Raw genomic sequence first — 14800 nt, forward strand, 5'->3', positions numbered from 1 at the left:
TCATCAGTTCCTGGCTAAAAGAATGTTAAATTTACATGTATTGCCACTGTTTCTCAGCCTCTTTGATTACATGGACCAAAAGTGATGAAACTACTCTTTTACGCTTTTAAATCTATAGGATTTACAGGCACAGATAAATGTATGACTCAATAAGCAAAATAGATTCAGGACCAAAATAGAAAAGAATTGACAGGATCTAGAATGAGTAAGAAGAGGAACTTCGCCTGGTTCCTGTCTGCACTGAATCACAGCTCCTACAATTTCCCTTTAATTCACAGGCTCTGGATTAAAACAACAACTTGATACAGTTAAACAAAAATAGAAAAAAAACAAAAACCAAAAAAACCACCACGTTTTTCCTAAGTATATTTAAATGTTACACGGAAGATTCAGAGAGAACAGGATGAGGCTGTACCAAGAACAGCTCAGTTCTGGTTCATCACAGGTCACCCACTCTGCATCACTTACTAGCAGCTTGCAGAGCACATCCCACCCCACTCAGTACCTGAGGGTATTTAATTCACCTCACAACTTCTGCTTTGCCAAATTAAGTACTTATTTTTAAATGTTTTCAAGTTAAAACCACCATTGTCAGGAAGTTGTCTTGCCAAGTCCATTTTGTGTATTCCCAATGCATTGCCCTCAAAGGAATGAGCACACAGAGCTACTCACACCTCCTGAGAAACTTCAGCAGGAATTTGAAGCCATGGTTTTCACCTTTCAGAGTAGATGGAGGCTGATTCAGTGCACAAAATCAGATTTACAAAACCTCCACAAGAGAAAAGCAACACCTCTGAGGCTTGTATGCATATGGCAATGGAAGTTTATGATCTGTCAATAATCTACAACAACTCTTTTGAACTATTAATTGACTCTGAGGTTTTTTCCTCCCTTCTCCACTGTAAAGCACATCAGTGCCACGTGCAAGAAAGCAGCTGCTCCAAGCAGTGAAGTGCACACCAAAGTCAGTGTTCCTCAGGCAAATGTGCTTTTCAAAACTGACTACGAAGGGTTCACAGCCAACAGATCAGTGAGTGGGCACCCAAAGGACTGGGCAGGACTCGACCCTCCCTGGTCCTGGCAGGTCTGGATGCTGCTGGAGGGATGCATTCAGGCTTGCAGGCTCCTCCTCAGCATCATCTTCATCACACTGGGTTAGAAGAGCCTCTGATCTGAAGCCAGATCTTCTCAAATGAGGGCAGAAACTTCTTTAGGAACACTTTCACAAAGGCACACACGACCAGCCTGGAGCCACCTCCCTGCCCAGGCTGGCTCTGTTTGTCCTGGCTCCCAGCTCCTGCACAGGATTCACAACAATCCATCACTGCTTCCCACTTTTACCCATTTCAAGTGTTTTAGTTTGGGCTGTCTTAAGCTCTTCAAGCTTCAATAAAGATTTTTTTTTAAAAAAATTATCGCATTTGAAGAGAGGAAAAAAAGAAAAGATGTTTTATAAGGAAATAGGCAAAAGCATTGTCAGAATGCTCAAAACTGCTTATGTTCCCACAGAATTTGCAGGCACACACAGAACTTCTTGAACTACCAGATCACTGCATGACCAAGAAGGGAGCCACTGAGTGCAGGAGAAGGAAGTGACTCAGACTGAAATTCATAAAGGACAGCATGAATGGGACAGGATTTCCTCTTACAGCTCTTTTTTCATGGCAAGGCTCTTTTACAAAAAGAAAAAAAAACCAACCCACAAAAACCCCAACCCTGCTCCCTCCTCTCCCATTCAGTTTTTAAAACAGCCCTGTGGAAAAGCTCCAATATGGATTTCAAATCAGAATCCCAGTATCATATCTCCAAGCCTTCTACCTGTACAGGACACCATCCATCATCTTACCAGACACACTCAGAAGAATTGCTATATTTTCAGACAATTATAAGCAATCAGTTTCCTTTATTTTTTTTGCCTTAAAACAGCCTATTTCCAACATAACTAGAGATTTTTATTTACAAGTGCACCACCCAGCACAGCATGATGCAGTCAATGGAAAAGGTCAGAATTGCACTTATATCCCCAATCTGAAACCATAAATTTCCTAGTAAAAAGAGGGTGTTGCTATGTTATAGAACCACCCTGGGATAAGGAAGCACCAACTCATTTTTAATGTACCATCATGCTGTACAGAGCACAGAGGTGCACAGGCTGGATCCATAACTGGAGAAGTGACTGAGCAAAGATACTCCAGAGTAACTTAATCTCAGTACTGATCACATTCAGAATTGATGATCTATAACCACATTTCTTCTACCAGTGCTGAAGCAGATTTTTGGGGAACCCTTCCTTCTTTTAATGTTGGAAGGAAGTTGGAAGTTACTGATACATGGCAGAATTTTCCCTGACCATTTACTCAAATTTCATGGGCATAATACATGAAATGAGAATAGATTTAGATGGAAAAGTACATTTTCAAGTTAGATATCACACATACCGCGATTTTTCAGGGAAAAGGGTTGAGTTGTCCTTGCACTGTATGCTGGACATTTTCTTCAATATTATTCACATGATCCCAGAATGGTTTGGGTTAGACCGTAAAGATCTTTTCATTCCACCCCTGGCCATGGGCAGGGACACTTCCACTGTCCCAGGCTGCTCCCAGCCCCATCCAGCCTGGCCTTGGGCACTCCCAGGGATGGGGCAGCCACAGTTTCTGTGGGCACCCTGTGCCAGGGCCTCCCCACCCTCACAGGGGAGAATTTCTTCCCAATATCCCATCTAAATCTGTCCTCTTTCAGTTTAAAGCCATCTGCCCTGTTCTGTCACTCCATGCCCTGGTCAAAAGCTCTATTGTAATCTCTTTAGGGGCTCTGAGGTCTCCCCTTCTCCAGGCTCATCCCTCCCAGTCTGTGTGGACAGGGAAGGTGTTCCAGCCCCGTTATTGTTCCTGCAGTTCTGCAGTAACCTCAGCCTCAGCAGAGCGGGTGTGCTGAGGAAGGAGTAACACACTCCTTAGAGAAATCACCACCAAGAAACAAGGAGCAGGACAAGCATCACCTTCAGCACAGTGGCAGCAGATTCAAGAACAGAAACTCTCATCTTCCCTGCAACAAATGCCCCTGTGTGGATCATCTTTCTCTGCTGATTAAAGCAGACACTCCAATTGCTTCTCTGAGCATCAGCTCAGGAGCAGCTGGACTGCTGGGAGAGGTGCCCCTGGCGAGCTCCCACCCACGCTTCCAGCACCGAGGCAGCTCCCAAACTTTGCTGCAGCCAGCCCAATCCCCAAGGCCAGCAATCACTGTCAGGCTGCAGCACTGTGTACTGACACAGGCTGTTCTCTGCAGCAACCACAGCCGAGTGCAAGCGCCTGCTCCAGCTGTGTCCGGGGCTCCTAAAGCCCCTTCCCCTGCCAGCAGCTGGATCCTGGGACTGCTCCACCATCCAAACCCCCAGAAGAAGCCAGTTCCACTGCAGGAGCACACACACCCCGCAGCCAGATAGGAAATGATAGCTTGTGAAGCAGATCACAATCCCAATTAAAAATTCACACAAACAAAGCCCTCAGCTCCAACTCTCCTTTGCCTTACTCCAAGTTTTACTGCAAATTTGTACCTTCCTACTTCTCTCCTAAAGAGTTTTTTGGTTAAGTGGTTTTCTAAATAAAGACTTCTCCACAAGTTTTATACATATATATATACACATTTTTATATATTTATGTGTCTAAAAATAGGTTTTCCAGGCTATTCTGCAATTTTGGAAGCAGCCACACAGCACCATCAAGTTTTTAACTATTAGCAGGCTTGAACAGATACACATCCACAAAACCTGTAAGTTTAAATCCTTTGCTACTTGTTGCTTCTGATACATTCTTTTTTTCTGGCTATTCTAAAAATTGTCATCTTAGCAGCATAAATCAAATTAGCAACTGTGCCCAAACTGCTGTTATCTCTCACCCTTATTATCTGTATGGCCAGGTTAGTCAGGTATTCATCAATAAAACCCCAAATAACTAAAGAAGAAACAGAGAAGGTAAATATAAAACAACATATTATTAAAAGCTTGTAAATATCAAGTGAGAACTTTAGGGAGTTACTCAATGAGAGCCTTTAAGATACCTCTGTGACTTTTCTGCAGAAATTTGCATGCACGTTTACATGTATGACTATAATAATATACTGATGTCAAAAACCTCACATTTGAGCCCACACTATCTTTTTTCTTTTTCTTTTAACATGAAAAACTTCTCCTACTCCTGCTTTGGCCATGGACTTGCTGCAGAGCAGTTGATGCGACTCCAGGGCTGCCACTCCTGTGTGCAGATGCAGAATGTAATTTTAAAAGGCAGGAGGGTGGGACAAGGGATGTTTTTTTGCAGAGCCTCCTGTCAGGGACCTTCCCACAGCTGGGGGAGGACTCCATCCCTTGCTGTTCCCACTCTGGAGGCTCTCTCTGGCTGACAAGACTGGACGTGCTGTAGCCTTGACTCCACTGATTTTCTGGGCACTTTAAAAGTGCTCGTGCTCCTCGGCTGCAGCACAGCAGGCCAGGGCAAGGCAGAGAATTAGACAAACACAAGGGTTGCAGGAAACCCTTAGACAAGATGCTTTTAAATTATTTCTGGAATATTTCAGAAGTGATCAGCCAGACTGACTCAGTACCCCATTGAACTGATACTGTAAGATGATCCTTTTTTCCAGGTCCTTCACACACGTGCTTCAAACACCTCTTGTATTCCACCTCAAATAAACACCTAAACATAAATAAGGATACTAAAGTTTGCATAAGCTTATTGGCAAGAAATAACTAGAAAGTCTAATGCAATGATTCATTTTCTTGGATTACAGCATTCCCAAATACAGCTCCTTGCTAATTCTAAAGACCCTGAAGCACGTCTGCAAATCCCCATTCCTTACCCTGCCAGCAGTATTTTGCCTCCTCTTTGGCTATTGATACAGTTAATTTTCATAATGATTTCTTTCAGTTATGTCTCACATGTAAAATTACAGAGCCATATAAATACACACTACAGACAAATAATGGAAAACCTATGTTTTATGCATAAATTAACTCAAGATATTTCAGAGTGTGCTACATTATGAATATCCTGGACATGCTGCTTTGGTTACTACATCCAAGTTTGTTCAGGCAGCTGCTGCTGTAGCAGTCAGTGAAGAGACAAGCAGAGAGGAGAAAGACAGGTAGGAATAAGGAGTTATAATAAGTTACTAAACTAAATTCAGGTAGAAGTGGCTGTGTGCAGAACGGCTTGTGATAAATGAGATTTGATTACAGTAATGCATTGTGTTGTTCATCTAAAGTTTTTCATTTTTAAATGACAAGTCTCCGAAAATGCTGAAGAAAATTATTTCAAAAGTAGCCAGACTGATTTGACCACCCTTTCCAATGGCTAACATTAAGAAATTTCATCTCAGTTTTCTTTTCAACTCATCTTACCTTCACTGAATTTTCACATTAAAAAACCCCTTGGTTCTTCAGTCATCATCTCTAAACTTTCTAGTAACTTTACCAGGTTAACCTAGGATATGCAAAATAGTGGCTCCTGGAAGTCAGGTCTTGGTTATTGCCTAATTGCCCATGAAGATTTTTGTGAAGTGCCAAGATGCCTCTCCGAAAAGCAAAATAAAACCAAGACCTCGCCCATAAAACACATTTCTGCTTCCAACAGATACAAAGGGAACGATGCTGCATCTACCAAGGGAGTAGTCACAGAAGATGGGGAGGCACAGGGCTCACCTTACAAAACAAATACAGCCTAGCAAGCCCCAGTGTTCGCATTTAAGTTCACACCGTATTAACGCGTGGGTGGGAGTGTTTCTTGGCACGGCCACAGGATCCATACAGGGGAGGTCACAAGGCGGAAAGGTGCAATAAAAAGGAATTAAAAATAAATAAAGCCCTCTTTTTTTACCATGTGGGTCTTGTTCATTTGACTTTGGGCTGCTCCTTGCTCTGCGCTCCGGTTTCTTCAGGGCCGGGGCTCCCCCGCCGCCGCTGCTGGCCCCGTTGTGGCTCTTGGCATAACCATTGTAGACCGTGGCACAGTTGCCTATATGGCTCTTGTAGATGGAGGAGGGAGGGCTGTTCAGGCGGTTCTGGCGGTCAATCTGCCTGTCTTTGAGTTTTTTGTGCTGTGGTTTGCTGTACTGATCTTCCCTGGTGATGTAGCTGGACATCCCATATAGTGGTATGATTTCTGAAACGGGACGGTTCACCCGCGTTAACTCTCAACAACAAAAAACACTGAGGGTTTTTTTTTACCCCCCAGAAAACCAAATTCCTGGCCATCTCCAAATGAAATTACTCCAGCTGTTCCTGGAGATTTTTTTTAAAAAACCCTTTTTTGCAATTATTTTGTATTAACTGTGCTCCTTTGATAATTTTACTTTGGATGAGTGTGTAAAATACTGCTATTAGAGTGATGTTTTTCCCTTCCTTTTCAGTATTTGTGTTTCAGGGACACAGATTTTCAAGAAAAAATCCAGACAGAACTGAACTTTTGGTAAAAGCCTTCATAAGTTCAGAGCAATTTAGAATTTTGTTCCTCAGGGCCTGACTGGACAGAACAAGTTGAGATGTGCTGGCTTCAAGCTGCCAACCCTGATTACATGCAATCTAATTTCCCAGTATAAATAGACTTTACAACCGTGTCAGTTGTGCTGCCTAAGGAGAGAAGTGCAACATGAAGTAGAAGCTTTGGGAATTAAAACTATCTAAAAAAAGCTTGAGAATTATCATAAATATCATGTACACTCTTCAGATACACCTCATTAAACACAATCCTCACTTCCCCCTCCAAGGATGACTCTTTCTTAATCTAAGGCAGGTCAGCTTGCAGGGATCATAACATTTCCTGATTTTTTCTGTAATTCAATCCTCCTTTTTGTGCTTCACTTTGAGTGTGAACCTTGAAAATCCCATGCCCAAAACAGTTTTTTCTTTGTTGACAAAATAAAAATGGATTCTCTGGATAGCTACATCCTCCCACTGAGGATATTAAAGGAGGCTGCATCCATGTAACAAAGCCACCCAAGTTCTCCATTCCTACTCTTGGCTCTCCCAGCCCTTAAACCTTGCTGAACACAAGGTGAAAGGTGGCCAGGTGAACACAGGTGTGAAAGGCCAGTCCCAGTCCCTTCCTCCCAGCTCACCTTGCTCTCCATATATTGTTGGGGGAAGATGATGCTGTGGGAAAAACTGTGGTGGCATGTCCCCAGGTCCAGTGACAGGAGGGTAGAACGCTGTGTGGGAGTTGTGGATGAAATGGGGATGGTGTGTCAGGTAGGGGGGGAGGTGATGGGTTGGCGAGATGGCCGAGGGGTAGCTGGGAGGGAAACACTCCGGAGACTGCGGCGTCACCACCACCCTCCGGACGCCCGTGTTGTCTTCTATCACCTGCAGAGAAAGGCAGGGAAAGGAGCACGTCAGGCAGCATCTGAACAGGCACACCTCTAAAACAGCACTGTTTACAGCTTGTCCTCCCACTGGGAAACAGCTGATCCTCGGGTTTAGCTTCATGAATAAACACAATTCTAAAATTGATATCAGCAGAAATAAGCGCGGCGGTGATGTGGCTTTTCCTGGAGACTCAGATACCCACACTAATCACTGGGAGCTGTACTGCTGCTAGTGATAGCTATGTGGGTTAAGGGACAGAATAAATAACCTGCATTTAGGGAGGAAAACAATTGAAAACAGAACACAAAGCACCAAAATAAGCCTACTCATTGGGACTGACCTTCTATTCTGCCCATTAAATTTCTAGCATGGATTTTGACAGCGCCCTGAGAATGAGTTAGTAACACTTTGGAAAGCAGCTGGCACTGCTATTGTGGAGAGGCTGTGTGTGTGCAGACATGTACTCTGCAGGAACCTGCTGTGCTGGCCTACATTTGCAAAGGAGCTGCTCTGTTCATAACAGGTAGCTGCTCAGGACAAATCATAGGGCAGAGGGTTTATTTCTGCTACAGAGCTGGTCTATACATCCACACAAATACGCTCTGGGATATGCATAACTTGGCCCCTAACACCACAGTCAATGCATGTAAAAACATATGTAGGAAGGTGGAAATGTGCTTAGACTGAAAAATGTTTTCCAGGTTATAATTTTTCCAGAGTTGAATTTCTGGAGAACAGTCAACCAGCCAACTTTCAATCCAGACTTAGGAACCAAGCTTTTCTTGAAGCTCATTCAAAAAACTTCTGCCATTTCTTAAATTAAAAAATACAACCATGTAAGAATGATTACTATCCCTTTGACTCTGTATGCTGGCATGCAAGAGGTAGAAAAACATGAAGGAAGCATAATTTAATTTCATATAACAAACAGGTTGTTAAAACCCCTATTCTCTCCAAGCTGACTGATGGCACACAGATGGAGCAGTATCTGTGATGAATTTGTTGTATGAGAGAAGTGAAGTTGCACCAAAGGCACCTGCTGCAGGATGCTGCCACTCTCAGCTGATTACCACAGCATCAGCTGGAGTTATCCACCCCAGCAGCACCAGCAGAAGAGACTCTGCTGTGGATTGCCCACACTCCAGTGGCTCTCATCACATGCCAGTGTCTTTAAACCACACAGAAAAATCTGTACCCTGCAGCAGAGGAACCATAGGTGCTGTTTGTGCCAGGACCAGCCCTGCCCAGGGGCAATGCCCACAGCCCTGAGCAGAACCGCTCCAGCAAACACCAGCTCCTGCCTCAGGCATCAGCTGAGCAAGGCATCACAGGGGAAAATTCACCTAGGAGCAGCTGACCCAATCCTCCCCCAGGCCATGTGTGCCCTCAGGTTATGTGCATTTACACCTGTTAGCCTGACTGGCCTCTACTGAAGATAATTTTCTATCGAAAGTTAATTCATTCACTTGAAACATTTCACATTAAGAACCCGTCACTTGCTGAGTAACCAAAATAGTAATTGTTTGGCGTAACATACTTGATCCTACCCTCAAAATTTACGACTTCCACTAGCAGTTTGTCAGCTGCCAGCTTTAAATTTCAAAGACTTTACAGAGTCCTCAAAAGACAGCTGAGCTGCAGAGATTGACTATCACATCCTTTCAACTGCTGCATTTTCAGGCTTCCCATCTCTGCTACTGGTTCTGCTCCACAGCATCCCTTATCCTGCTGCCAGGTCTCAAACCTGCACTCTGAAACCTGGAAAAGAGGGAAATCCTTTTCCATTTAGCAATTTGAAAACCAGAACTGCTTATCTAGGACCGTGCACAGAAATGCTGGATTTAACTCTCAGATTCGGATTATGCTGTAACTTAATTGAGAGAGCAAGTTCCTGCATCCTGATGTGAGAGGTTTTCATCGTGGCTTTAACTAGTCCAAGCCTCAAAGCCTACTCCAGGCTCTTATCTCTGCATCTAGACCAACTACATGTGCCTTTTGTGCTCTGCTGAAAGATGAATATATTAAGGAACAGATTTAGACAGAGAGCTTGTACACTGAGCAGCACATAATGTAAACCATATTTTAAATTATTAGGATTCAGCTTCCTGAACTATCATCTATAAAGCAGGGAGGAAAGCTCAGAGTCCTGTCAAAGACCTTTTTGATTAAATTACCCCGCTAGATGAAACTATAAAATATCAACAGGACTGAGAGAAGCCAAAGATGAGAGGATAGAATAGAAAATTTCATTTGGGAGGAACCTACAACCACCACCTAGTCCAACTCAAAGGATGAGCCAGCCTTCCAAATTACTTTAGTCAAAAAGCCAAGACATTAATATATTTTGTTTCCTCCCACGCCATGAATGCTGACAGCATTCTTGTTATTCTGTGTGCATACATTACAAATGAACACAAAATCACTGGGGACCTTGCAAAACCCACTTTATTTCCCAATCCTATGGGTCATTTTCTGTCTAAACTAGGAATGTTTGATACACATGTACATTTCTGAAGCTGTCCATGCAATCTTTAAATACATTAGTCTGCCCTTAACAAATAAAAGTTGGTAATTGGATTTATGTGTTATATGCATTAGGTAGCTATAAAGACTGGAGATATCCTTGATCTGTAAACCTGCAGTGAGTAGATTGTAGTACTGCCATTCTGGGAGACAACACTCAGTTCATCAAAGATAGATAAAATCAGTTTTGATCCATTAATGAAAAAAACATGACTTAGCAGAGAGGTTCAACTTTGCTATTTTAAGAAGAAATCTGCAATTCTTTGTACCTGCTTAAAACCATTTGTCACAAAGATCATAAATTCATCTGGAAACACTGCTGAACTGTCTGTACTTCAGTGCCAAGAATCAACAAAATCCTAATCCCTGCTGAAGTCTCTGGATGCAACTGGAATATTAAAAGTAATTGTGATTACTAATTTTAGCACTTTATGTTTAGAGAAAACAAATACCTCTGGCCATTTGGCATCTGGAGATAAACTTTCATTATTTTATGAGGTTTTTTCAAACAGTTTGTAGGTAAATTGTCTTTTGCTGGTATTTTTTGTGCTTGCTGGTGTAAGTGTCATGCCACCTCAATAACAATTCTATTATAGCATAGTTCTGTGTGGGTTTTTTCCCATATTTTAGGGAGCTTAATTGCTACATGAGGTAGGTAATGATCTTTTAGGGCAGTCTGGGTTAACATTACTCATACACAATAAAACTGCCTCCCCCATTGGTTGCCACATTTTGGGAATGCCATTTTAAATGTTATTTGTTTTCCAGTGCAGCTATCACTGTAGTAACTAGAGATAATTCACGTATTCAAAGTACATCACATTGCTCCATGTTGTCTCATTTTCCTCCACTGAAATTTAATATTACACTCTAAGGAAAAAGGCATGTTAATTGTGCACAGGTAAATTGTATTTGTATTTTGTGAGATCCAGATAAAGAAACAACCACCCTCATTCTGCGTAACACCTTTACTGTATGAGTTTATATGGTAATATACAATAGTTTCCACTTACTTTCAAAGAAAACCCCCAACAGCTCTTATTTCACTTAAATTTAATGTGCTAGATTCAGCAAGGACATCTGGAGCATGGCCACTGGGTGGACCACAACCAATACCTCACGAATTTCATAAACTAATTTGAAACTTCATTCATAAATCAATCTGTACCCAAAAAACAGTACAGAATGAGCTCATCCACGAGGCACTTGGATGTCAACATTTTATTTATTCATTTAATTTCTTAAAGATGCCAATCCAAGTTCATGCCAGTCGTGGCAAGTTCACATCACTATCTTTAGAATCCATCAGTATTAAATCAAACACCAAATTAAATCTCTACCTTAAGTGTGGAAAATAGACAGATGAGTATCTAGAATGCTGGCAAGCATGTTGGGGTGCTTTAAATCTAGGATGATACAGTTCCTCAGGAGCAGTGCCCATGAACTCAAAAGCATCAGCACTTCATGGCTTGCTCCATATGAGATCTGCACCTTCCTTGGGTTCAAAGCTTTAGTGAGGATCATCCTGTTAAAGGATGCCTCGATTAACTGCAGTCTACACAACATTTTTGAGAGCAGCAAGCCACTCAAAAATAAGGAGATTGTCACTAAAACCTGATGCTAGCCAAACATGCTCTTGAAGAAGAACACCTCTCTTAGGGGACAGGATGTACCCAGGAGCAAAATCCTGATTTTTCAAGGATGGGATAAATTTTCTACCATTTTGAATATCATTTAAAGACATTCCTCTTTCCAGAAGTTATGCTTTAGTTCTGTCAAATGCCATGTGCTTGGTGCAGGGATATTGAACTGCAGGATCATAGCTCAACTTGAACACTTCAGACCATAGAAACTCCATGGCCAAAGGACTCTTTTCAACACCTGCACCTCATGGCCCAACCAGTAAATTTGTCCTTTAGTCTTAAAATATCTGTGGCAGAGAGCTCATATTAACAAACCTGTAAATAAAATCAAAAGTGGAGTTTCATGCCAAATTTTTATGTCCAACTACAGACAAGTAATGTCTCAAATTCAGGTGCAATTACTCCAGATTTATTTCAGAGAGAGCAGTCCTCAGCCAGCAGCACTAAACAAACAAGTTAATGATCCTGCTTTTTGGTATTTTCATTTTTCTAGTTCTCCTGATTACAACACTTCAAACCCTCCTTCTCCCAGACATACAATGGAATAACAACCCATGAGGATGTCTCCAAATTTAATACCTTAGCCTCCAAATCCTTAATCTCACCTAACAGTTGAAGCCAAAAAAGTTGACATCAAACACATTTAATGCAGATTTCTCTGCCACGTCACCTTCCACAACCAACTTTTACAGCAGGGATATTGTCCACCAAGAGCACAGCAAGGAACTTCTCCTCTCGTTTATATTTGACTAACCCTTAGCCCACAAAGAACTGCAGGGACATGAACCCTGATCTGATAGCTCATATCTGCCAGAGGTGCACAGAGGTTTGTCTGCTGAAAAGATAATGCAAAATAGTGGCTCTTTGAAGAGCTGGTCTTTTGAGAGCAAAACCATAGCATGAAATATTTGAACTGGTGGTGTGTATTTGTTTTCTGTTGTTTTCCTGGACCATTTCCTGCCCTGGCTAAGCCTCATCATTTGGAACATCTCCTTAACATCAACAAACCCAGCTTCTAGTCACAATTATTAACATGGTCCTTGAAGTTTAGAAACAGAGTCTGTGATTGTGCTGCTTCCAGAGGAGCTGACCTTGCAGGGCTCACATCCTCCTGCCAATTTTTCCAAAGAGGTGATGAAGCACCACATTAATCCAGGGTTGCAATCATTCGATAACTCATGTAATATTCAGGGCTAACACAGCTCACACAGGCTTGGCATAACAAAATGGAAATAAGATTTCATGCCCTTTTTTAATAGGCAGTGTTGCTTCTCTGCAGGGGTATTGCTTTCTGCCTGACTCTTAGACATACACTTTGGGGACAAATCAAACAAAAAATCAAATATATTTGGATTCATATCCCAGAGTGCATTAATTTGCTTTAAGGCCCTTCCCTTGACATGTTATATTTAAGTTGTGTTCTAATTGTTTATCATAAAGGACTTGGTTTAGCTGTGAAGCAATAGACAAAAGCAAGAGCAAATAAGGCAGAGACATTTATTACAACAAAGAGCTAATTTCATTATTTCAGACTTCCAACTACTATTTAATATGAAGCAGTCTCAAAGGCAAGAGGCTCACTCACCACAGAACAGAATACACATTCCACTGCAGAAAAGTGCCGAATACAGAGTTTCCCCCTAAAACTTTACAACATATTTCCAGCTCCCTGGAAAAACTGCTTCAGAAGAGGGGTTTTGGTTGGATTTTTTCTGGTTAAGAAACTACTTAAAGGCTTCTTTAGTGGAATTATTATGGTGCCCCACAAAAAGCTTTACAGAAGAACGGGGCTCAGACAGAGATAGAGCGGGAAGGCTTTCATCCCTCTGGTTTGGAAAGCATTCCAATTATACCCAACCATTTATCTCAGCACAGAGGTGGAGAGGTATAAACATTTTAATATTAAAAAGGTGTTAAAGTTATTTCAAAGGAAGAATAAATCTTTAGATAAAGCCCTGCATGATATGGGCCAGTTTATTAAATTAGGTGAGCCCATGAGGAGCATTAAGCAGCAAATGCTCAAAACTCCAACCACTCCCCTTGGGAGGACTGAGGGGCAGGAGGACCACCCTGACATCCTGCTCTCTCTCCTAGGCTGGCTAACAAATTCCCCCTTACTTGAAGCATGTTTTCACTCTGTTCAGAAGTCAAAATACCACAGAGTGATTGCAGTATTTTGTGGGATTTAAGTATGACGCCATCCACAATTTTTCAGAATTACACAAGCTCACATGTTTCCTGGGGAGGGGAAGAGGCTCCAGGACATCATTTATTTTCTGCTTAACAAGATGCCAAACTCTATCTATCAAAAGTTCTTATGCTATTCATCAAGGATATCTGAAATACTTTGTGTACTTTTAAGGAAGCTTTTGGTCCAGGTCTCACTGAAAATGGTGAAATTATTGGATTTATTGTATTGTTCACAGCTGTTATGCCTTATATCAATCTTTTGGTTGGGTTTGTTTTTCCTTACCTCAAAAAGAGTCTAAGCTTTGCAGAAGATGGAAGGAACAGACTGGTAATCTGGGGTTATTTACACAGAAGAGCAGTAACTGTTCAAGAACTCCAAAACCTAACAGCTTTGCGAAACCTTTTCCATGTTTTTCCATAAATAGATAGTTAAATCACATTTATTCTTGAAAGCACACCAAAATCCCCAGTTCTTGGTACGCTGCAGAATTTCTGCTGGGAAGATACTGAGGATCAACAACATTTTATAGCTAGAGTGGCTCCTTCTCTCACTGCCATGGTCTCCTACCCCTTCTGACTGTCACACAAGAAGTTGAGGCATTACCCAACATCAAGGCCTTTTCCCCCTCTCACAAAAAATACAAATTGCATTTAAAGGCTCAGTCTGTGTGCAGAGCTTTTGCTGGTGCTCAAACCCCAAATCTACTACAAATCTACTACAAATCTACTACAATCTACTACAAAGGGTGTGAGTGTGCACATCCCTGGTCACTTGAGGGAACATGGGTGTACTATCACTAAAGAGCACGAGCATGAGAATGTGTATTACCATTTTCATTAAAACTTCTAAATGAAACTTCAGCCAAGCAGACTTCTCTACGTGGATCAACACTTTTGCTTTCACATTTTAAAATTGTTATTATTTTAGTAATAAAAAATTTTAATCCTTCAAGAAGCATACCTGTGAGATATAACCGGGAGGCACATGAATAGGGGGAATGGATCCATTGGGTGACATCATGGGAACCTCTGCTGGTCCTAATAAAAAGAGAGTAATAAGATATCAGTTAAAAAAAAATAG

At 41.8% G+C, this 14800-nt stretch overlaps 1 protein-coding gene across 4 annotated transcripts in view; it reads right to left on the reverse strand.

Moving 5' to 3' along the window:
* FNDC3B (fibronectin type III domain containing 3B) overlaps positions 1-14800 on the reverse strand; it is a 186064-nt gene that overhangs the window by 79879 nt on the left and 91385 nt on the right. For all 4 annotated transcript variants that reach the window (XM_063408242.1, XM_063408243.1, XM_063408244.1 and 1 more), the window contains 3 exons: positions 14681-14757; positions 7117-7360; positions 5877-6161 (listed from right to left, as the gene is read on the reverse strand). In XM_063408242.1, the coding sequence (XP_063264312.1) occupies positions 5877-6161; positions 7117-7360; positions 14681-14757 (606 nt within the window). The remainder of the gene's footprint in view (positions 1-5876; positions 6162-7116; positions 7361-14680; positions 14758-14800) is intronic.

The sequence above is a fragment of the Prinia subflava genome, chromosome 11 (assembly GCF_021018805.1).
Source record: "Prinia subflava isolate CZ2003 ecotype Zambia chromosome 11, Cam_Psub_1.2, whole genome shotgun sequence".
Classification (NCBI taxonomy): domain Eukaryota; kingdom Metazoa; phylum Chordata; class Aves; order Passeriformes; family Cisticolidae; genus Prinia; species Prinia subflava.